At 43.7% G+C, this 24131-nt stretch overlaps 1 protein-coding gene across 3 annotated transcripts in view; it reads left to right on the top strand.

The window, feature by feature from the left end:
• WDR27 (WD repeat domain 27) overlaps positions 1 to 24131 on the top strand; it is a 193691-nt gene that overhangs the window by 9678 nt on the left and 159882 nt on the right. For all 3 annotated transcript variants that reach the window (XM_043543238.1, XM_043543237.1, XM_043543239.1), the window contains exons 4-8: positions 8686 to 8810; positions 15159 to 15272; positions 21768 to 21819; positions 22525 to 22595; positions 23586 to 23700. In XM_043543238.1, the coding sequence (XP_043399173.1) occupies positions 8686 to 8810; positions 15159 to 15272; positions 21768 to 21819; positions 22525 to 22595; positions 23586 to 23700 (477 nt within the window). The remainder of the gene's footprint in view (positions 1 to 8685; positions 8811 to 15158; positions 15273 to 21767; positions 21820 to 22524; positions 22596 to 23585; positions 23701 to 24131) is intronic.

Below are 24131 nucleotides of genomic sequence, written 5' to 3'. Positions count from 1 at the left end.
ACGCTGGAGCCTATGAGTTTGATCCTCCAGAAGCCTGAGCATTGACTCCTGCCTTCTTTCAGCAAGCTGACGCCACCTACCATCTTCAGCCTGCCACCTCTCCTTGTGGTCATATTGTCTTTTCCTGCACTCTGATATTGTCTGCGTCCATGTATTTTTGCTGTGTTCTGTCAGTGGGAGGACAGCATGAGGTCAGAGAACATTTCAGCGTGAGTAGGTTTTTTTTGCCTTCTAATCTTCGCTAGCCTCTGGGAAGGCGAAACATATGCAGCTGGTGGAGGGGGGAAAAAAAGGGAGTGGTAGTTAAAAAGACACATTTTTATAGAACAATGGGTATACTCTTTCACAGTAAACCTTGCTGTTAACATTACATAGCACATATGCTTCCATTACAAGGTCGCATTTTGCCTCTTATTGAGGGTATGCTGGTTTGGTGTGAGAGATCACTCATGCAGGGCCGGGCAACAGAATTTGGCTTGCAGGCAGCCATGGTAAGCCATGGTCTTTTGCCTTCTTTAACCTTCATAACACGTGGGAATGGCTTCAAACAGCAGCGCCCTCATTTCCCATACGAAGTAGCTGTTGGGTTGGCCATTAAAAATGGGTTGGGCTGCAGTTTCCGGGTTCACATGAAGCAGAAACCCAACTACCCCCCCGCCCTCCCCAACCACACACAATTCTCTGGGACGATGGCTTCCTCTCTGGCTAACAGCAGCGAAGATTTCTGTTCAGCCACAGGCAAACAGTCCAGCAGGAACAGGCACCTCTGAATGTCTGCTTATTAAAGCTACCCTATTTCAACCAGGTGACCAAGAATGATATCACTCTCCTGAGGGTAACACAGAGATAAAGAACGGATGTTGTTTGAATGCCAGCAACCACCGGGACCATACGCTGCAATGCTTTGTTCTGCAATGCTTTGTTCTACAATGATTCCCGACTACGTGCTACTGTCCTGGCGTGGTAAAGTGTCCTATCATGGAGGACGGAATCAGGCTGCCCTCCCCAGAAACCTTTTGCAAAGGCTTGGGGAGTACATCTAGGAGAGCTTTATGGAGATGTCCCTGGAGAATTTCCGCTCCATCCCCAGACATGTTAACAGACTCTTCCAATAGCTGTACTGGCCGCAAATGCCAGGGTAAATTAATCATGAAACACGCTTGCTTTTAAACCATGTATAATATTTACAAAGGTACACTCACCAGAGGTCCCTTTTCCACGTTCAGGGGCCGGAAGCCCGCCTTGGGTGGGTTAGGGGGGTACTGGCTTCAGGTCCAGGGTGATAAACAGATCCTGGCTGTTGGGGAAACCAGTTTCTCCACTTCCTTGCTGTGAGCTATCTACAACCTCCTCCTCATCTTCCTCGCCCCCAAAACCCGCTTTTGTGTTGTCTCCCACTCCTTGGACAGAGTCAAAGCACAGGGTTGGGGTAGTGGTGGCTGCACCCCCTAGAATGGCATGCAGCTCATCATAGAAGCAGCATGTCTGGGGCTCTGAACCAGAGCGGCTGTTTGCCTCTCTGGTTTTTTTGGTAGGCTTGCCTGAGCTCCTTAATTTTCATGCGGCAGTGCTGTGGGTCGCTGTTATAGCCTCTGTCCTTCATGCCATTGGAGATTTTTTCAAATATTTTGGCATTTCGTCTTTTTGAAAGGTTCATTGCCCTTCTGGGGTACTCAAAGTCCCAAAATAAACAATCCCTTCAACGATAGTCCCACATTACTACAAACAAAAAGTCTTTCACCCTTCCTGGTTCAACCTATAATTTGCTGTTCCTCTTATGGACTTCTTCCCTGGAGCCTAGCCAACCCAGGCAGTTATTGCCTCTCTCCTTGAGCTGGATGGCCCCAGCTCTCCTCCTGGAATTGTGTATCCTTTTCACTAGTCCATGTCTCTTAAATCAAGAAATCCAGCCCTCTTCCTGGAGCTGGGTAATACAGGCTGTTATTACCTCCTTCCTTAAGACAGGAGTCTCTCACCCTCCTCCTGGAGCAGGGTGTCCTTTTAGTATGCTGTAAAGCCATACCCAGCTTCTTCCTCAGATGACCCTGCTTAGTCCAGAGGATTTCACACTCTTCCCCTGCTGGTGCCTGCTCAGTTAGATGGGAATAAACAGCATACAGGCTAATCCCCATTGCCCAGCTCATTCCTGATTGATCAGATGAGAGAGGAGCCTTACCCCTCCCTCTCTACAGGGCTCCTGGCCCCAAACCCTTAAAGATATAGTGATGGGATTTTCTCCCAAGCATCACTTATTCCCTACACCACTTCCTCTCTACCCACATTCCCTTTAGGACCTTATATTAGACATTTCAAACTCTTAAAAGGTCACTTTGGGGGTAGGCAGTCCACCCTATGTTCCTGCCTTTAAGAGACAGACTGCCACATCACAAAGCCACTAGAGGAAGTTTCCTCTTAATCCTCTAGTAGTTAAGGGTTGACTTATGTCCTGAAGCATGAGAAAATATATATATATATATATCCTTTCAAAAACTCCTACTTTGCTTGTTAAAGTCTCTCTTGGTCTCTACTCCCTGTTGAATTTGTAGACATTTGTGAAGACTTTATAAATGTAAAATATTTTCATAATCATTTGCTTTGTGATCAAGCTCACTAAGGAACAGGAGAGGGGCAGCAGAGACTTGGAGCATTGACATGAAGGAGGGACATTGAGTTGTGGGACATATGGAAAAGGCTGTGGTACTGGGAAACTGGTGTGTAGCAGTGTGTGGAGCCAGGGAGCCTGGATTTATAAAGGGCTTGGGAGCAGGGTTCCTTATTGCCCAGATTTCCTACTTCCTCTACACCTCCTGGTCTCCCCCTTTGCCCCTCAGCAGATCCTGTTATTTCTGTCTCCTCCCGAATTGTCCCCTGCACTTTAGTTCTTGCTTGTTTTCTCTTACCAGATACCCACCATCTGCATAAGGGTAGACGATGGGATTCTTAGTCTGACAAATCTTTTCCCCCCGATTAACCATGGCAAGTTCATCATACAAAAACTGTCTCAGTAATGGACCTCTACTTATTAGTACTTTACTTTGTTTGCAACCTCCCCACCCCACCCCCTTTTCTTCCCCATCATTTCTTAGCTCCTAACAGCAAGAGTGGACTGAGTGGGGGGAAATTGCTTGGTATAGAAGAAATAAATCAGAATAAATAACTTAATCTTATAAACATTGGAAAAATATTTTTTCTCCAAACTACCCCAATCATAACTCAGCACTGGCCAACTCAGATGAGCAGGGAAAGCATGAGAGGAACTTGGCTGTCCACCCCAGTGGGGATGGGACCACCCGAGTAGATCAACTGTGGTGGTTTATCCCTACAGAGAGATCGGACAAAAAGGTCATTCTGGCACAACTCAAGGCCCACCACAGGATCCCCATGAAGTGTGGGAGCCCAGACAGTCAAAGCACCTCCCCAGTCAGGTGACTACTTCATGTGCAGTTAACTGGGCCACTTCTAGCTGACTTTAGAGCTTGCAAGATAGAGAAACTGGTGGTGTCAGTACAATTTAATGGAGTCTGGGCCCACAGCGTAATAGACATGAGGGAGAAACTTCAGGCACCATATTCTTTCAGTGCATCCATGAGGTGTATGTCTGTATGCCATGAGGCAAGTCCAGCTAACAACACAGAACTGCACAGACATCACTCATGTAGGGGTGGCCCTGAACTTAGCCTACCCTAATATAATTGGGTGATACAGGATGATACAAGGTACTGATGGAATTAGGAAGGGGGGGTGGTCCCTGGAGGGGACAGTGGGAGAGACAGAAGATGCAATGAGAGGAGACCTCCAGGGGTTGGTTGGATTAGGTGGAGATGACAGCTCAGGGGAAGGAACATCAATGCCCTTAGGTAATGATCCCAACCCCCAAAACAATGACCATAGGGAAGGGCCTTCCATGTCCCCAGTCAATGATCCTACTCATGGCCCATGCCCTGCAGTAGCTCAAGCTAAGGACTAGCACACTCCATCCCCTGATGTAGAGCTGCTTTTGAGCTGAGTTGACTTCATTGTCAAGCAGCAGAATCATTTAACATTTGTCTAGACCTACAAACAGATTGTCCATGTCAACAATAAAGTACACGAGCCACAATTATGAAAACAATAGCCACAGTTTGAATTACAAAGGGGAAAAAAATACTGGTTGGCAAAAGACCCACAGACCAGAGAAGACTAGCTGTAACTCCTTGTTCCCAAAAAGTTTCAACAGGCAGTGTTAAATCTGGCCCTCATGATATACTGCAAAGGACATCTTGGGTAGGAAAAAACACTGGAAATGGTGACCCTGAGCTTTTGTTGGCCTCAAGTCCACCAGGAAGTGTGGGAGTATTGTGCTTCATGCCCCAAATGTCAGTGGGTGAATCCCAGGAAGGTCCCTAAGGCCACTCTAGCATGTGCCCCCCCACACACACATTGTAGGGACCCTATTCAAAAGAGTAGGGATGGGTTTAATAGGGTCACTGGAAAAAGCGTGCAAGTCACCAATACATCTTAGTGATCGTGGACTAAGCTTCATGCTACCCTGAGGCGATGCCCCTCTGCTCCACAAAGGCGGCAGTCATCATCACCAAGCTGATAAATGTTTTGCCTAGGTAGGGATTCCTAAAGAAATAATTGCTGGCCAGGGAACCATTTTTGTGTCACAGGTAATGGAAGACCTATGTAACTTGCTGAAGGTGAAAGCCCTAAGAACATTTGTTTATCACTGACAAACTGGTGGAGTGTTTCAATAAAACCACGAAAGAGATACTTAAGAAGTTTGTGGCCTCCGATCCTCATTAGTGGAATCAGCTCCTACCCTCCCTTCCGTTCTCCATGTGGGAAGTTCCCTAAACTTCTATGGGATTTTCTCCATTTGAGTTGCATTATGGGAGACAGCCCTGGGGAATGTTAAATCTGATTAATGAAACATGGAAGGGACATGAATCAGTCCACCAACTCAGGACAGTATATACTGTGATTAAGAGAGAAGTTAAAATTCCTGTGTGAGTTTGCAAAGGAGAACTTGTTGAAGACTCAACATGACCAAGAGAAGAACTATAACAAAGGTGCCCATATCCGAGAATTCCAAACGCGCCCAGGTGCTGCTTCTGTTACTTAACTCTGAGTCTAAACTGTTGGCTTGGTGTCAGGGTCTCTTTCAAATAATAAGAAGGTTTGGAGCTGTAGATTATGAAGTTCACCAGCCTGGGAAGAGGTAAGCCTCACAAATAAATCACATCAATTTACCAAAAGTATGGAAAGAACAGGAGCGACTCTTCATCACTCCATTCCCCACTGAACCTGAACTGTGCCACAGTGGTTCTCCAGTTGGGGACTGTATCAACCGGGGAAGGCTTATGACCCCACAGGAACAGCAGATACACACTCATCAGCACATTCTCCTCTGAGTTTTTGGCACCACCAGGCCAGATGCATCTGGTGCTCCATTATATAGAGACTGAACCTGGCCAGAAAGCATGCAACCATTACCCAGAAAAAATGTGGGCGATTGTGAGACAAGAGCTACAGAAAATGTTGGCCATGAGGGTCATCCAGGAGTCTCACAGTGAGTGGTGAAGTCCAATAATGCTTGTACCCAGACAGGACAGCTCAACATGATTCTGCATAGATTTTCAAAAGCGAATGCAAGATCCAAATTTGATGTCTGTCCCATACTGCTTGTCGACGAATTGCTGGAGGGGCTGCAGGTATATATTCACCCTTAACCTATCTAAAGGATACTGGCAGATGCCCATATCCGTGATTCCAGTGAAAAAACGGTCTTTTTTTAATGCTCCTGGACTTATTCCAGTTTAGAACTATGCTCTTAGATCTGCATGGGGCAATGGTTGTGTTCCAGAGGTTAATGGATAAGGTATTGTGCCCCCATAGTCAATATATGGCTGCTTATATCAACAATATTGTCATCTAGAGCAGAACCTGGGACAACCACATACATCACCTCCCAGTGGTCCCACAGACAGTCCAAGAGGCCAGACTGACAGCTAACCTGGCTAAAGGTTGATTAGCCAACCGGGAACTATCTGGGGTACGCTGTGGGCGGGGGACAGCTATGCCCATTAGTAAGGAAGGTAAAGGCCTTGTCACAAGGCCAGATCCCCTCTATGAAGAGACAAGTACACAGCTTCCTGGGGCTAGTGGGATACGGTATGCAGTGGTTCACAAACCTTAGCAACCCAAGGACCCCCATTTTGATTTAAAAATTTTCAGGGCCCCCCTGCCCTGCCCCTTCTCTGAGGCCCCGCCCCTGCTCATTCCATCCCCCCTCCCACTGTCACTCGCTCTCACTAGGCAGGGGCATGAGATTGGGGTGCTGGAGGGGGATGAGGGCTCTGGGTTGGGGCTGAGGATGAGGGGTTTGGGGTGTAGGAGGGGGCTCAAGGCTGGGGCAGGAGGTTGGAGTGTGGGGGTGAGGGCTCTCGGGTGTGGCAGGGGATGAGGGGTTTGGGATGCAGCAGCGGGCTCAAGGGTGGGGCAGAGGGTTGGGGTGTGTGTGGGGATGTGGGCTCTGGGAGGGAGTTTGGGTGGGGGAGGGGACTCCGTACTGGGGCAAGGGGTTGGGGTGTAGAAGGTGTTCAGGGTGCGGGGTCCTGGCAGTGCTTACTGCGACTCCCAGGAAGTGACCACCAGGTCCCTGTGGCCCCTAGGTGCATGGGCGGCCCGTGAGGCTCTGTCCGCTGCCCACACGCCAGCAGGCGCTCCCACCGCAGCTCCCATTGGTCGTAGTTCCTGAGCTGGCACTTGGGGTGGGGCAGCTTGCGGAGCCTCCATGGGCAGCCACAGGGACCTGGCGTCCGCTTCCGGGAGCCACACGGAACCAAGGCAGGTAGGGAGCCTGCCTTAGCCCTGGGCAGGCAACTCTACCAGTGCCTCTTGCACGCTGCTGAACAGCTGTTCCCTGGGAGGGAGGGGAAGGAGTTATCAGCGGGGCCCTTGGACCTCCTGGGGTACGCTTGCGGAACCCCAGGGGTCTGCGGACCCCAGTTTGAGAAATGCTGCTGTAGGTTGTTCCTACTCAACTTTGCCACAATAGCTGCACCCCTAACAGGCTAGTAAAAGATGCCACACCCAGAAAGATCCAGTAGACTGTGGCCTGTGACAAGGCCTTCCAGGCACTAAAAAAAGTCTGTTTTATTACACCTTTTATAAAACAGGAACCTGTTTTATTACACCTTGACTTTTTAAAACCTTTTATTTTACAAACAGACGCACTGGATGTTGATCTTGGAGATGGACTGTTGCCCCTCTTCTCCTACTTCTTGCATCCTATCGTATATCATAGCAGGAAGCTGTTTCCTTGAGAAGTCCCCTATTCAGTGATAGAGAAGGTGCTGTAATGGTAAAGTTGGCTGTTGAGGCCTGGCTTTGCTTCCTGTGGGGCCAACCATTCCAGCTAGTGACAGATCACTCACCCCTACGATGGCTACATTCTATAAAGGATCACAATCACTGAGTCATGTAGTGGTATTTGTCCTGCCAACCATACCGCTTTGAAGTACTGCATTGACCCAGTAAAGGTCATAAAAATGCAGCCTTCTTTTCCTGAGACTGAGGGAACTGTCAATACAAGCAAGCCCGGTGACTGAAAAATTATGGGGAAGGGTGTGTGATGCAGTCTACAAGCTTCACAGTGAAGCAGGGTGGGGAGTAGACCAATATTGGACAAGGGAGGCTTTGCCCTTCAACAGGTGCAAGGCATATTCCCAGTGGAGGAAGAGTTTAAAAGAGCACTGGTAGCACAGGAAAAAGTGGGGAGTGAGCTGCATATGGAATCAGGAAGCGTGGCTGATGCTGAGAGCTGTGTGGGGAGTGGCAACAGCTTTATGAAGGCTGTGCTAACAGGAGGGACTTTGGTGCCCCCTCCTCTCCTTGGGGATTTGAAAGCCTTAAGCAAAATTGACCGAACACAGATAGACTGAGGAGAGTCTGCTAAACCAGTAATCACGCCCCAAGCTGAGGAGATTCAGACTGGTATGAAGTGACCCAAGTGGAAACATATTTTGGGGTAGCTCAGTAACTGGAGCTGGGCACTTTGGTATATGCTAGGGCCCTCGGATCTCGTGGAGTGGGTGGGCCTGGATCCCCCTACCTTGGGCCCCACTTTCCCCTGGCTCCCTTGTAGTAACCAAGCTCTGGGGGAGCAATCGCAGCACAAGGGGGTGATTGAGGCCACAGCTGGTGTCCTCTCGGACAACTAGAGCAGCAGAAACTGTAAAGCAATGACCAGACCACTAGGCAAGCTGGTCATGAGACCTTCCTGCTATAGATACACAAGTTAACTTGTAAGGTATCTTCTCCCCCGGCCCCCCCAATATTCTGTTATAAAAAGACAAAAAACGGCAAGCTATTTTGGGCTACATTTGAAAACTGGATGATTTAAATGTTTTTAGTATAAAATTGAGCAAACAGTTCATTCAGATGGTTCCCTAGAAGTTGTCGCCTGAATGTTAATTATAAATTTGGAGGTGAAAGGTAGTAATTAAAGAGTGAAATAAAGGGAATAAAGTCCTGTTTTAAATGAAAAGCTCAACACATCCTTAACTTTTGAGTGGCTATTGACCTGTAGTAGCCATTCAGTTACTAAATTTATAGTTATGCTTTAAATTTAATACTACATTGAAGTATTTGAATTTTTGTTTTTATGACACAATACTAATCTTTTAAAAATTTTTATAGGGTTAATGCCTCGAGGAATTGTTATAGGAACTCTTTTGGGAATGGTGCTTTATGTACGATTTAGTCCAGATGACCAGGCTGTGGCAGTATGTGCTGGAAATCGGATATATATGTTAAATGCAAAGGTGAGTTGTCTTTTCTCTTGAAAATAGATGTTAAAGATTCTAGAAACATGTTCACTTTCAAATTAAACCATACTAATTAAAAGCAACATGTTTTTCAGAAAACCTAATACTTATTGAGCAAAAATGTTCATCTGCTTGTAGATGAAAATTGGCATGGTCTAATGCGTGATATTAGTATATATTCCAGACAATATTAAGATGAAGTTACGGTTCAGAGTATGTATCAGTAACTTAAGGGTAGAAAACATTACAGGGATGTTGTAACTATTCCCAAATTAAGCATTATAAACTGAGGAAATTCAGAATTAAGGTTACTTTTAAAAGAAATCATCATAAAGCCATCACAGTTAGTACATTACTTGTGTGCCTGCATATTAGGCTCCTTGCGTCAATGCTGCATGTGCTCACCAGGAGTGTTTTTGTCAATGCACAGTGTTGTGCACCGTGGGTAGGTATCCCAGTGTGCAACTCGTCACTATCCAGTGCAATGTCTTTGGGGAAGTTTTGGCAATGCGTGGCGAAGCAGAAACAAGTCGTGTATGGGTGACTGGGAGCAAAGGGTCAGCTTTCCAGCATGCAACTTTCTCCATCCCATAATGTCATCCATATCACATAATTTTTGTGCCTTATTAAAAAATCCCATAAACCTGCATGGCTCTCTTGCTGTCGTCCATCTCTCACAGAAAAATGGAATGTGCACAGCTCTTTACTACTGTCATGAGCATAACAAGCACAGGACAGAATCCTCCGGTATTTGCAGAGCTGCAAGAAGAACCAAATCAGGGGGACAGGACAATTTCATGGAGGACACACTGCTGTGGGACATGGTGAAAATTCAAGGTTGTTGGGTGGTATTCATTCATGGAGCAGCTGCAGACAGTGAAGTGCTGCTTCTCGGCCCGAGAAACGAGCACTGATGGGTTGGATCACATTGTAATGCAGGCTTGGGATGATGAGTAGTGACTGCAGAACTTTTTGGATGAGCAAGGCCACATTCCTGGATCCGTGTTGCACTCACTCCAGCTCTCCAGTGCATGGACATCAGAATAAGAGCAGCACTGACAGTGAAGATATGAGTGGCAACCTTACTGTGGAAACTTGCGATGCTTGATTGCTACCAGTCAGTGGGAAATCATTTTGGAGTTGGAAAATCCATTGTGCGGGCCGTTGACACCATAGGCGCCAACTCTGTGGAAAAATTAGCGGGTGCTCTGCACCCACCGGCAGCCAAGCTCCCCCCTCCCCTCCCCCTGAGCTCACTGCGTCCCTGCTCCTCCCCCTCCCAGCACTTCCTGCCCGCCGCCTAACAGCCGCTTGGTGGCGCTTAGGACTTTCCGGAAGGGAGGGGGAGGAGTGGGGTTGCGGCGCGCTCAGGGAAGGAAGCAGTAAAGAGGTAGGGCAGGGGCGGTGACTTGGGGGAAGGGGGTGGAATTGGGGTGGGGCGAGGGTGGTGTAGGGGCAGGGCCAGGGGTGGGGGGTCGGCACCTATGGTTGACATGCAAGTATGCGGGGCCATTAATCCCCTCCTGCTCTTGGCAATTTGCAGGATGTAATGGATGGATTTTCAGCAGTGGAGTCCCTGAACTGTGACGGAGTGATAGATGGCACACACATACCTATTTTAGCACCAGGCCACCTTGCCCCAGAGTGCATCAACAGAAAGAGCTACTTTTCTATGGTTATGCAAGTGTTGGTGGATCACTGAGGATGCTTCACCAACATCAACATTGGCTGGTCAGGGAAGGTATATGATGCTTGTCTTTTTAAGAACACAGGACTGTTAAAGTTACAAGCAGGGACTTTCTTCCCCGACTGGTGGATTAACATTGGTGATGTTGAAATGCCAATAGTGATCCTGGGGGCCCAGCCTAACCCTTGTTCCTGTGGCTCATGAATCTGTACACTGGCCACCTCAATAGCACCAAGGAAAGATTCAACTACCAGCCCAGCAGGTGTAGAGTGATAATTGAATGTGCTTTTGGTAGATTGAAAAGACAATGACATTGTTTCCGCACAAGGCTGGATGTCAGTGAGAAAAATAATCCCAGTGGTTATAGCTGCCTGTTGTGTCCTACATAATATCTGTGTGGCAAAGGGGAAAAAATTGCCACTGGGGTGAATGCAGAGGAAGGAGCTTCAGTAAGTGTGCGAAGGTGGAGCAGCTTGAACAACCAGACACAAGGGCTATTAGAAAAGCTCAACACGGAGCCATACAATTCAGAGTCCTTTAAAGAGCACTTTAACAGAGAGCCACAGTAGTATGTTGTGGTGCACTGTGTTCTACCTGGCCCTGCAGTTTTGGAGTCTGTTAGGAATTGTGTGGTGCTTGGTACACATCTATGACTATAACACTGTCAATGCACCTATTGATTTTGTGGTGCTTGCTGTACATTTATGATTTGATTATTACAGTGTTTGTCCCTGTTCCTGTGAATTGTCACGTTGTACAATAACAACTAAGTGGGTGCTTTCAGTACCTCTTGGCACTTTGCAGCATATGTTGTGATCTAATGAAGATAAATTATTTTCCAAACAGAATTTAATTGAGTAACAAAACAACTGCCAAAAAAAAAAAATCTGTGCAATTTTAAAGCAAATACATTTAAAAACTTAAGTTCTGGCCCATTAATTTATTAAGGGGAAATAACATTCATGTCCATTTTGGCTACACATACAGCAATTGTGGCTCGCACAGGTCAGTGTATGCGAAACTGTGGTTGTCCTTACTGTCCCCCAGTGTGGAGTGGTAGGGGTAGGGATGTGGCCCCAAATGCCATGTGGAATCTTGAGGGTGCTGTAATGGAGTTCTGCATGGACTGCAAAAATATGCAAGCCTGTGGTTGTTGAACCTGTAGGTCCACAAGTGTTTGCTGCCGGCGAAGCCCCATTATGTCCTGGTGCGTCTCCTCCTTTTTCCTGCAGGGACTTCTAGGCCTTTCTCTTGTTTATTTCCTTCTCCATACAGTCTGCAATATTCAACCTGCAGGCCTTCTATTCGTGGTCTGGTGCAGCGGTGGCTTGCAGGATCTATCTGAACATGTCATCCTGAGTCCTCTTCTTTCTCCTCCTTATCTGGCTAAGACATGCTGCAGGTGCAGAAAGGGATGCCCTCAAGGGTGCAATGACAACTGCTGAAGTATCTTTGTCAGTATAGTCACAAAGAAAGCGAATATTAAGATTCAGAATACCCTTCCCTTGCCCCCCTAAAGTTTTAAAGAAGACATGTTTATTGACACTTGTGCTTCAGAGTGTTTGTGCATGACACCACTCACAGTACCAGCCATGGTTAGTATAGGGCAAGGGGAAATGAGTAGGGGTTTGCTTAGTTATCTGAAACTATTTGCGTAGGGCAATGACACTGAATACTGGCACCGTTTTCCACATGTGGTGGTGATTTTAGTCAATATCTCACTTCTGAGAATAACAAGGGGACAAAGAGGACAGCTGCTGCTGGTGTCCCTATCATGGATCCGCAGGATTGGTGCTACCTCCCCAGCTTTGAAACAGTCTCTAGGAGGAACTCTTTCTGTGTGCCAGACCCCCAAGGGGTCTCATTCTTCCTCCAGGGTAGACCACACAGCCTCACCTTTAGGACTCCAGCACTCCTGCTTCACACCATGAGCTCTGTTTAGCAAATCCAGATGTGATAGGCTCCTGTTGGAGACTTGCACACTCTTCAGGGATTAATGCACCCCCTGAAGCATTTGTAGTGACACTCAAACAGTGTTACCAAAACAGTAGGGTTTATTAGTTAACTGGAACACAGCATAGGAAGTCCTCCAGGTTAGCATAGAGAACTGAAGGTTAAAGCATAGCCCAAGTCCATTCTGGTTACCCCTGAGACCAACCATGCTATAGTGAACCCAGTTGTTCAAACTCTGTCTGTTTCTCAGTCCGACCTCTTTGGTCAGATCCCAGGTGAGAGCCCCCTCCTTCCAGCAGCCAACCCTTATCCTCCCACCTCCCCAGTCATTTGTTTTCAAGCTGGGGGCTGTTGCTCAATTTCGCTGCTGAGAGATGCGGAAATCCATCTCCTTTTGGGTTGCTAGATGTCCATTGTCTTCTTGAATTCTCCATTGGTAGGGGATTGGCCTCAGCCAGTCTTTTTTTTTCTTTTTCCCCCAATGACTCATTTAGCCTCAGACAGCAAGGCAACAATCATACCATTGTGTCTTAGCCTGCCCTGAGAGCAAACAGTCCTTTTCCACCCCGAGTAACAATTAAGCACATATGGGAAACTGAGGCGTGCATATAGGGTTCATAAAATTATTACAGAAATTTCCACTTTGCCAGTGCTAAAGGCACCTGGCCTGTTTGCCGCTAGTCTGTTAACTTAGGCAGGCACCACTGCAGTAATCACAGGCTGGCATGAGAAAGTTTCATACTGCGGAAGAAGAAATAAGGCTGCCATCCCTAGAAGCCTTCAGGAGAGGATTGTAGGGTACTTCTATGAAAGTTTCATCAGGCTCTCTCAGGAGGATGCAAGGGACATTGCTGTGTACATCAACAACCTGCTCTACATGTCCCCTTCCTCTCCCAGCCTGATTCTACAGGGGAATAAAAGCAGATAACAATTCTATCTCTTTGTTGTACCACTACCTCTTCTAGTATGAGTAAATTAATGAAAAGTCAGTAGCTGTGTCCTGCTAAGTTGGAGGTGCCATCACTGTAATGGAAATTAACGTACATATTTGCCCACGGTTCCTTCACTATAGTCCAGTCAGTTCTGACAGTTGAGCACAGGTTAACTTGGCTTGTAATACTTGGTTCTGAGATAATTACAACATTCCTATAATGTTTTTTACTCCACAGTTATGGATATTTATTCTCAACCATAACTTCTTTTTAATATGCAGCTTTTTATGTGCGAATTTCCTTATTTTTTTAATTACTAAAAGATTCATACACAAACACTAAACAAAAAACCGAAAGATGAATGCTCTCATGCAGTATCTCTAAGGATCTGAGGATATATAGTATCGGTCTTAAATAATGTTTTTAATTTGAATTTTTAAGGGCAGATACACCATTACCCCAAAGTAACTAGAGTGGACCAGCTAGTCACCAGAGAAGCACAAAGCAGCCAAAGCATACTAGTAAATCTATCCCTTAATTTGCAGTTGACTTAATGGCTTGCTGTGTTAGTGAGACTGGTGCCTTGTTGCAGTTCTCTCAGATGTGTTGCCTTAATGTACAGTGGAGTTGAGGCAATGGTGCCATTGGAACCTTTCAAATGCTTATGACCAAGCTAGCATGCTGCCCAACTATTACTGCTCTTTAAAGATTCCATGTTACCTAGCAGTAAGAACTGTTGACGCATGTCCAGTCTTCCTCATACTACAACTAATATAATTGTTACATGCAAATTAGGTGTACAGGAGGTGGTGATTGGTCGAGGTACTTTTTATGTCACAGTGGCCTCTTTTAAGAGTTACTTGAGCTATTGACCTGAGTCTGTGTAGCTTATTTAATCACAGCAATTAGGTACAACGATCATTAATAATTTTGTTTAATTACAACCTAACTTCAAATATGCACAGGATTTCAATTAATTTTAACTATTTGGAAAGTTTGTGTGTTTTATTTCATTGTTAAGATATTTTTTGATAAAGAAAAGATTGACTCAGATGCTACATTTCTTAAAGGACCCATTTTTAAATAGTTTTAATTCCAACTAATAGATTTATTTGTAAATTCTCAGAAAAAAAAATTTTGTATTCAGAGTAAGTGTGGTAAATTTGGAGAGGATACACTGAATTTTTCATACGAAACAGAGGTTGAATCCCCAATTTAAGTGTAAAATAGAACTCAGTAAAACGTAATGGAGTTGCAGTGCCTCTATAACTTTGTGTTGTGACCTAGACTCACGCTGGAAATAAATTGTAAACAATTATTACATGATTTTGAGAGAAGAATTGGTGCCAAGAAAAATATAGCATGGTATCAGCCTTTAAGAAGTTGGGAGGGGGAATGGGAGGAAGGAAAAATTAAAAAAAAAATACAGGCATGTTGATTTATTCTCATTACTGGGGAAAACATTAGCACAAATAATAAGGTGTTTAGGTGTGTAAGTCCATTGAGGATAATAACATAGAAATTTATAGATGAACCTGAAAGCATTTTTATACGTTGTTATGTTTGGAGAAGGGAATACAATAGACATAGTGATTTTTGCCAGTGATACAATACATTCGGGAGTAAGAAAACAGGTGTACGTGAAATAGTATAATGTGCCCCAGTTTGACATTCTTTTTGTAGTGGTATTTTTTAATTACTTAAGTCAGAACAAATGAAACTTTTTTATTTTGAAGTTTGATCTACTTTTCTTTCTTGTTCAACTAATCACAGCATGAGGCTATATTAACTGAGTTGGAAGGCCATCTGGCTCCAGTGACTGCAGCTGAGTTTTGCACCTGGGAGAGAAATATGCTTATATCAGTCTCTGAAGACAGAAGCTTTAAGGTAAGGAAAGCATACTCTACTTTTAACAAATGTAGTCTCTTTGGAGTAAAATGGGCATTTTTCCCTTTAAATACTTAACATAAGAATGGCCATACTGGGTTAGCTCAGTGGTCCATGTAGCCCAGTATACGATCTTCCAACAGTAGCTGATGCCAGATGCTTAAGAAGGAATGAATAGAACATGGCAATATATTTAGTGATCCCTCCCCTGTCGTCTAGTCCCAGCTTCTGGTAGTCAGAGGTCTAGGGATGCCCAGAGCATGGGACTGTGTACCTGACCATCTTGGCTAATTTCCATGGATGGACTTATCATCCAGAACTTTGTTGCCCTTCTCTGTACTTTTTTGTTATGGGGCAACCTGAAATGCTCAAAGTATTGATGGTGTGGCATTATATTTTCTGTTTGATTCTCCAGTGGTTTCTAACATTCTGTTAGCTTTTTGACTGTCACGGCAAATTGAACAGAGGTTTTCAGAGAACTATCCACAGGCACTCCAAGATCTCCTTCTTGAATGGAAACAGCTAATTTAGACCCATCATTCTGTATGTGTAGTTGGAATTGTGTTTTCTGATGTGCATTACTTTCATCAACATTGATATTTAATCAAGATGGTATAAAACAAATACTCATTGATTCCCTGTTCCTTAGTTGAACTGATTGGGGAATTTCCCTCAAAATGATTTTTTGAAGGAAAAAATTCAGGTTCCACAAAATCAAAATTTTCCCTCAGCAAAATCTAAATGAAATATTTTGCTTCAGGTCTGTTTGACCCTAATTGAAATATTTCAGTTTGTTTAACTGAACAGAAAAGTTTGATGTTGACTACTGTGAAATGAAACTGCATCTTCCTATGCTGCTGCAGTGCCTCATGGGAGTTTTAGTTTAGGAGTTTTAGTTTGGATGCTTCATACCCCCATTCTCTCCTATGGGCAGGTTCCTTGACCAGACTACCTCTTCCATGATGCACTGTGGTCTACCCTTTGCTCAAGTTACGTGATGGGGAAATGTAGACTGGCTGTGGCGCCCAACCCAAAGGGAAAAATTGGAGCCTGAGACAAGTCCCATGAGGTACTGTGGTACCTGAGGAAGATGCAGTTTAATGTCAAACTAACTCAAAACATCCTGTTCTAAGTCAAACACACTGAAATAAAATGTTTCAATGTAGGAATGTCAAAATGTTTCATTTCATTTTGACATTTCTGAATAAAATTCTTTTGTGACTTTTTGTTCAGTGAAAATTATTGTTTTGACTTCTTATGCCAAATTTGGACAAAAACAAATGTTAAAATATTGGAATTTCCTGCAGGATGGAAATCGGCTTTTCATTCAGATCTAGTCCTTTAATTTATCTTTGTGAAAAAAATAAGTGTATGTGTGGGGATAGTCCAGATCTTGTGGAAAGGAGTATATTGTCAAGAAAATACATCTGCGGAAAAAATTGCCCGTAGTTGTTACTTAGCTCTCATTTTGGTGTCCTCGCACTGCAGTGCAGGGGTGAGCCCTGCACATAGTTCCAGGAAGGTGGCTTTGCCCCTCTGAAAGTTCCGCGGCCACTGCTCGTCATCCCATATCTGCATCACAATCCAATCCCACCACTCAGTGCCTGTTTCCCGAGCCCAGTAGTAATGGTCCACCCTATGAAGCTGCTTAGTGAATGACAACATCAGTCTTGAATTGTTTCTTTCCGTGGCACACAGCAGGGCAGGTGCCACAGATTCTTTTTCAGATTTGCAGCTCATGAAATACTGCAGGTTCAGCCACATTGTATTCATAGTACACATCACAAGACTGGAGTGTAGTGCAGTATCCGTGCTTTCAGAGATGGCGGGTGCACAGTTTACAAGGGCCGATTGAAAAACAGTGTGAAACGTAGTCAGAAGCCCATGGAATGATGGAATGAAAAAAAGCTCTTATCATGGGATGGTGAGCCCGCCTCCAGGCGCTGGGAGGGAGGGGGAGATGCTGATTGGTGGGGCCCGCTGGTGGGCAAGGAGGTGGAAGGGGAGGTTCTGATGGGGGGCTGCCAGTGGGTGCTAAGCACACGCCATTTTTTTTTCCTTTGGTTGCTCCAGCCCTGGAGCATCCATGGAGTCAGCACCTATGCTCTTAGAGGAGAAGGTGGCGATTTGCACAGTGGGATAGATACCCACAGGTGTACTAGAGCACCACCTGTAGACGCGCTCCGCTGACGCAAGGAGCGTTATGTGAACATAGAGAATCAATGTAATTACAGTGGTTTATGATCGTCAATGGGATTTCAGTCGATTTAGGCCATGTCTATGCTACAAACTTAGGTCTGAAATGGAGCAATTACTCAAGAAGGCTTCAATACAAGTTTATGAATTTTTTAAATATAATTTCTCCCTCCTATTGTTTAGAATTAGTCATAACTTCCTTTCGCTTTTAGGTTTTGGATTGAAATTTCCCAGGCTAATTCTGTACTTGAAAAGAATATTTTTTTGAAAGCCTGTAAAACTTTGTCCATTTCAAAGCATGAGAACAGAGGAAAACACACTTTGTTCCATTATTAAAACATTCTTGTAACTTTTTGAATAGTTCTGAAATGGCTGGAGACAGTTTTTTTAAATTTGTCTAATTTAAATTCTGTCACTGAGGCATGCTCCACACTACAGAGTTAGATTGATGTAAGGCACCTTATGTCGACCTAGTAATGTCAGTACGCTACAATGTTCCTCTTGCTGACATCACTTGCCTGCTACATCGATTTAATAACTCCTCTTCTGTGAGAGGTGAGTGCTTAAGTTAGGTTGACGCAGTGGCAGTGTAGACCCAGTGTTGCTACCTAGCAACTGCCCAGCTGAGCATGCCAGCTACATGCTCCTGCCTGGACTGCACAGGAAGTGGTGGATCTCCTGGGTCCATGGGGAGAAGAGGCTGTACAGGCACAGTTCTGATCCAGCCATAGAAATGTGAACATCTACAAGCAGATCGCTCAGATCATGGGGGAGAAGGGCTACAAGAGGGACCTGCAGCAGTGTCGCGTGAAAGCCAAGGAGGTGTGGCAGGTGTACCAAAAGGCAACGGAGGCAAGCAGTCACTCTGGTGTGGTGCTGCTGTAGGCTGATCTATAGATTATGTATAGGGCTTCGTGTCTGTCACGGAGGTCGTGGAAGTCACGGATTCTGTGACTTTCCGTGACCGCCATGACTTCTGCAGTGGCCAGTGTGGCTGACCCCAGGGCTGCCCAAGCAGCTGGCCCTGGGGACAGGTCCTCAGACGTCCCTGGGGACAGCCACACCGGCCATCGCTGGAGCGGCTCTGCAGCCAGCCTCTGCAGCCAGGTCCCGGGGGCAGCTGGAGGAGCTGCTTCTCAGTGGCCCCTGTCAGCTGGTGCCCCCCCTAGCAGCTGGCCCCCCCCAGACCTTCCCAGCTAAGATTTAGTCAGGGGTATTTATAGTACAAGTCATGGACAGATTATGGGCCGTGAATTTTTGTTTATAGCCCGTGACCTGTCCATGACTTTTACTAAAAATACCCATAACTAAATTGTAGCCTTAATTATGGATTGATTATAGTGATTACTTAAGAATTCCCAGTTATCACTTTAGGGATGACAGGTTCTTGTCCCAAGATCAGGCCCAATATTGTTTATATTATTTTATAGTTGGGAACCCTGATGTGTACAGCTGCAACACTCACACTATAGGAACTCTTCTATATTTACAAATTATTTATTAATGCATTTAGCACAGTAACAAACACCCCAACTCAGTAAGGTAGATAGAGATACTACAGAATGTACATCTGCACATCCATATACTCTCACCATCCCTTGCAGAACAATCTGAAATGCTAGCCATCATCATCTTCATCACCATCATCTTTCCCCCTCATCACCAGTGGCCATCATTCTGGCACCTCCCCAAGGGCTACATCTTTCTCCTACTGCTCCTGGGCTGGGATGCAACTTTTATAATATGTTATGTTGACACCACTATATTTGATGCATATTCAGTATGGGTTTTCCCCTTCTTCTTTAATTGTATTTCCTCACCTTACCACTGTTGGAGTGTCCTCCTATAGGGTAGTATATCAGTAATCTCAACATATTATCATATATGTCAATTCATTGCCATGGTCCTCCTGTGGTTGGTTATCCGTGGACGTAACTTATGTACCTGTTATGAACATCAATTCGTTGCCATGACACTCTTGTGGTTGGACTCATGTTCCTGTGGTCAGAAATTCACTTAAAACTCCAATTTCAGCTCCCCAATACTTGGACTTTCCGTTAGGCCATTTGTCTGTTCAAAGGTCACAGGCCTCAAGCCTTATGCTAACTGAGGAAGCTAATGTCTTTCAGGATACAGGCATGTTGGTTCCTTGCATCATTTCTGAATATAATAAAGGCAAGCTAGCCCTGTATGCTACAGTCCTCCCTTTGATAGGGTCATTGTTAATGAACCTATCACATAAATTTAGGGTCTACCCCTTTGTGTAAAGCCTGGCTTTTTACATAACATACTAGACACAGGTAGAGGAGAATTGCCACCTGCCCAATTAGTATATGTGCCTTTGTCATGTAACAAAATTTTGACCCTGTGACCCTGCACTTCATTTGACCAAAATAATATATTTTTGATAATTGGTTATTACAATACTGGAATTTTCACTATTAAGTATTATTCACTATATGTCATCCTTCTGATAAGAGCCTCTTACTTGGTTAGCCTGGTAGGCTACCAGTGACGATAACGACAGGTGCTGCTGGTACCTTCCTTCTGGCCACACAGCAGTGTGTTCATCTCAAACATATTGTATCTGTCAATGTATGGATACCCCTTTTCAGAACAACAGGCCATCGGTGGAATTTTCCCCATTTGGGTGATAAACTACCAGAGGAGGTACATTGGTGGATTCATTGTAGACATTGTCTTTAAGATGACCTATTGTGTGGATGACTCCCAAGTGACTGAACACATCGTTACCAGATTGAACACGACCAAGAGGTCTTGGATGGGACACACAAGGTTTTTCCATGATGTAATCTTAGTTAAATAAGAATTTTAATTAGTGAACAGTGTCACAGACCCCATACCTGATCGGTAGCAGTCTGGCATTACAAGCTTCCACAGAGCGGTCACCACTCGCTTCTCCACTGTCAGTAGAGCTCTCATTTTAGTGTCACTGCACCAGAGGGCTGGGGCGAGCTCCTTGCATGCTTCCAGGAAAGTGGCCTTGCGCATCCCAAAGTTTTGGAGCCAGTGTTTGCCATAACGATGCGACCCCACCAGTCAGTGCTTGTTTCTTGGGACAAGAACTGGTGCTTCACTGTGTTCAGCTGCTCCGTGACTGCCAGCAGCAACCAGGAATTGTTTCTTTCCATGGTTTCCAGCAGGGCTATTTGAAAAGAATTATCGTATTCTGCATTGTGACTCTGGCGGCTCTGGAAATACTGCAGAATCAGGCGCTTGGTGTTTGTAATAGCGAAGACCTGTGCGGGATTCATGCTTCTGTAGAGATGGTGAATGCGCAGGTTTGATAGGCTTTTGAAAACAGGCACGAAATATGGGATGTAGAAGAAATTAGGGGAGGGAGAAAACTGCATCATGGGACGTTCACGCCATGTTCCCAGTCACCCCTGTGGGAATGTTTTTCTCCCATGAGGCTTGCAGACTCTTTCCAAAACACCAGGTGGTGAGTTGAACAGTGGGATAGCTACCCAAGGTAGCTCTCTGCATCAGTAAAAGCACTGGTAGTGATGACGAGCTCAACTGACACAAGGACCATAGCATGGACATGCACAATCAACTTCATTACTGTGGTGGCTGTATGTTGACTTGACTTAGCTAAGTTGACTTAATTTTGCAGTGTAGACATGCCCTGAGTGTACTAGAGAAAATTGTTTTTTGATTTAGCTGAGTTAGGAAACTTTGAAAATTGCATTTTGCAGTAAAATTTTAACCATAATGTGCTATGTCATTTCTTAAGGAAGCTTGTGACTTGCATTTGTGCATGGCTAGCTTAGGCTTTGTCAGTACCCAAAAGTTGTACTAATTTTAACTAAATTGTTTTAGAAACTGGTTAAACTGGTGCAAGTTCCTTATGTGGTCACTCTGAAATCAGTTTGAATGTGTTTATGTTGATTTAGCTTAAGTTGATGAGGATCTGACATAAGTTAAATGTATAAAGCATTCTTAAACCCATTTAAATATATCCACACAAGAGGATAGCACTAATTTAATTAATCAGTTTCTAAAATGATTTAGTTAAATTGGTAAAACGTGTGTGTAGACAAGGCTTAAACTGTGTAGTGAACAAATACATCTCATAAGGAGCGTGTTGAACAGAATCCTGCCTAGTCATTGCCTTTTTTAATGTCTGTGTTTCTCTAGATTTATCCCTTGATGTAGATTTGTAGTTTGTCAGTTTGCAATGTTGTACTTTTTACTTCAGATATAATTTTTTCTTCTTTTATTTTTCATAATTATCTAAATAAATATTTACACTTTAATGTATGTTTTTTTCCAAAGGTTTGGGACTATTGTACTGGATTGCTAATATACCAATCAGCAGTGTTAACAGGTATGGTTTTCTTTCTTTGTATCGCCTGTCTTTGAAAGGAAAGCATCTTGCACATTAAGAAAAAATAAGTGTCCACCTTTGTGGGTTGACATACTCAAAATAGCACAGTTAGCCAGTAAATACTAGGGCCATCATTTGCAAACTTGAAGTCAGTGGGAACTGCAGCATCTCTGAAAATATGGATTTAGTGCCAAGTTAGAAATTTTTGGCCTACTTGCATAAAATATAACTTGCCTAGCTAAAGGTATTGCATATGCACATTTTATCTGTGTTGGTATTAATGACATGCTTGAATTAGTGTCGTCTCATTTAGTACATATAGGTATTTTATGTTATACTAATCCCCATTATATCTGAGCACCTTGTTCTTGTCATTCATCAGATGTTATGTTTGGCACAAGGGAACCTTCCCATTTTGTGTGCATACTGTAACAGCTTTTACATAAAGGCTATGTTAATATTTTTTTAGGACAATCACAATACATGGCATTTCCATGTTATTTATGCTCATTTTTATTCTAATTAGGATACACATGACGAAAAGAGCTGTTTTGTTTTCTTTTACCACAATTTGAGAAGGCACATTAGCATGTACTTATTTCCCATTGACTGAATTGGGAGCGTATTTTAAAATATAAAACCTGATTTATGTGTACTATAAAAATAACTGCATATATATATATATATATATATTTTTTTTTACAGCATTTCCTTTGCTAAGTCTGTTCATTGATGAAGAAAATAAACAGATTATTACAGGATGTGCTGATGGGCAGGTGAGAATCAAGCAAATGCTGTAAATATTAATTTTTGTCAAAATATCAAAACATTTAGGAACATCCTGTGTATCAGGAAGTGTCTCAATCTCTGTATTTGGAATTGTTACAAAGACAACTTTAATTAGCATAATTCACTGCTCTGAACCTTAATTGTTTTGATTACTTATGGCATAGAACTGAGCTTTAAAACTAAATGGAAAAACTTTTCTAAATACATTGGTAAAGCTGTCTAAAATCACATATCGGTAAAAGAATACACTGTGTATGCAGATTGAGAAGTTGCAAGTTTGTTTTAAAATGAGGTGTGAAAATCAATTAATTTTTTTATTTATTGGCCAATCAGTATGACTTTCAGTCTAAGCTAGAAGTATATGGGCGAGTCTTGCTGGGAATCCTTGCAAATTGAGATCTGTGGTAATCTGTAGTTTAGTCAATCTTTAAGATTTTTTTTTTTAAAAATCTTGCTGAAGCCATAAAACGCTTTATTCACCCACTGCAGGTCAGAGGAGTGTGGAGAAAACGAAAGGCTAAACTTTTGTAGTGTCTAGAAAATGTAAGCAATAAAGGACATATATGAGCCAATGAGATATCACATGCAAAGTTTCCAAAGGTTTCTGTAACATTTTATAATCATTTCAAAAAGATGATGGGGGAGATTTTCAAAGGTACAAACAGGAGTTAGATACCTAACTCCCATTGAAAGTCAATGGCGATTAGGCTTCTAACTGCCTCCTGAACTTTGAAAATCTTCCTTGTTAAAACATGAATACATGTGATTGACTCTTTGTGTTATAAATTCTGCACTTGTGAAATTAAAATTTCCTAAAATGTGCTGTTTAAGCAATGGGATGCTCCAGTGAGAGAGTTAAATGGTATTTATGTTAATTAGGCTGATAAACTTGAGACCAAATACTCCACACTGTGCATGAGTGTTATCGTCAGTGTCAAAAACCTGAAACTGTGACTGATTCTGTCGTCCTCCTTCAGCTTTGGATCTTCAGTTTGCTCAGTGGACACCAGTACCGTTGTGTGGTACATATAAACTTAAAGAAAGAGCGAGATAAATTCTACAGCAAAACTGGAAAATCTAGACAACAATTAGGTATTGTGATGTTTCTAGAACACTTTTCTATGTTATGCTTTAATTCATATTGTATGCTACTGAATGTATTCTCTTCATAACCACCATTAGTTGAATTCTGCCTTCAGATTTTCATGTACAACTCTCACTGAATTCAATAGGAGTTAAGCACGTGTATCTAGGAGAACAAAGCTTGCCCTTTTTATGTGTATATCAAACGCTGTATTTTGTGGATTAGATACTGTTCTCATTGAAGTCAGTGAGAGGTTTGCCAGAGGCTTCAAAGGAGAGCAGAATTGGGTCCTGTTGAGTTATTCACCACTTGTATAACTGGAATAAACATTTGTTAATTCCTCTAAAAGTTCTAAGAATCTTTATTTTTGCTATTTACTTTTCCTCCCACATCAGTGTCTCTGCGTCATAGTGACTGTTTCCATCTGATAATGACAGGA

This window comes from Chelonia mydas, chromosome 3 (genome assembly GCF_015237465.2).
Source record: "Chelonia mydas isolate rCheMyd1 chromosome 3, rCheMyd1.pri.v2, whole genome shotgun sequence".
Classification (NCBI taxonomy): domain Eukaryota; kingdom Metazoa; phylum Chordata; order Testudines; family Cheloniidae; genus Chelonia; species Chelonia mydas.
The sequence above is the reverse complement of the archived record's forward strand: the minus strand, read 5'-3'. Positions and strand labels throughout refer to the sequence as shown.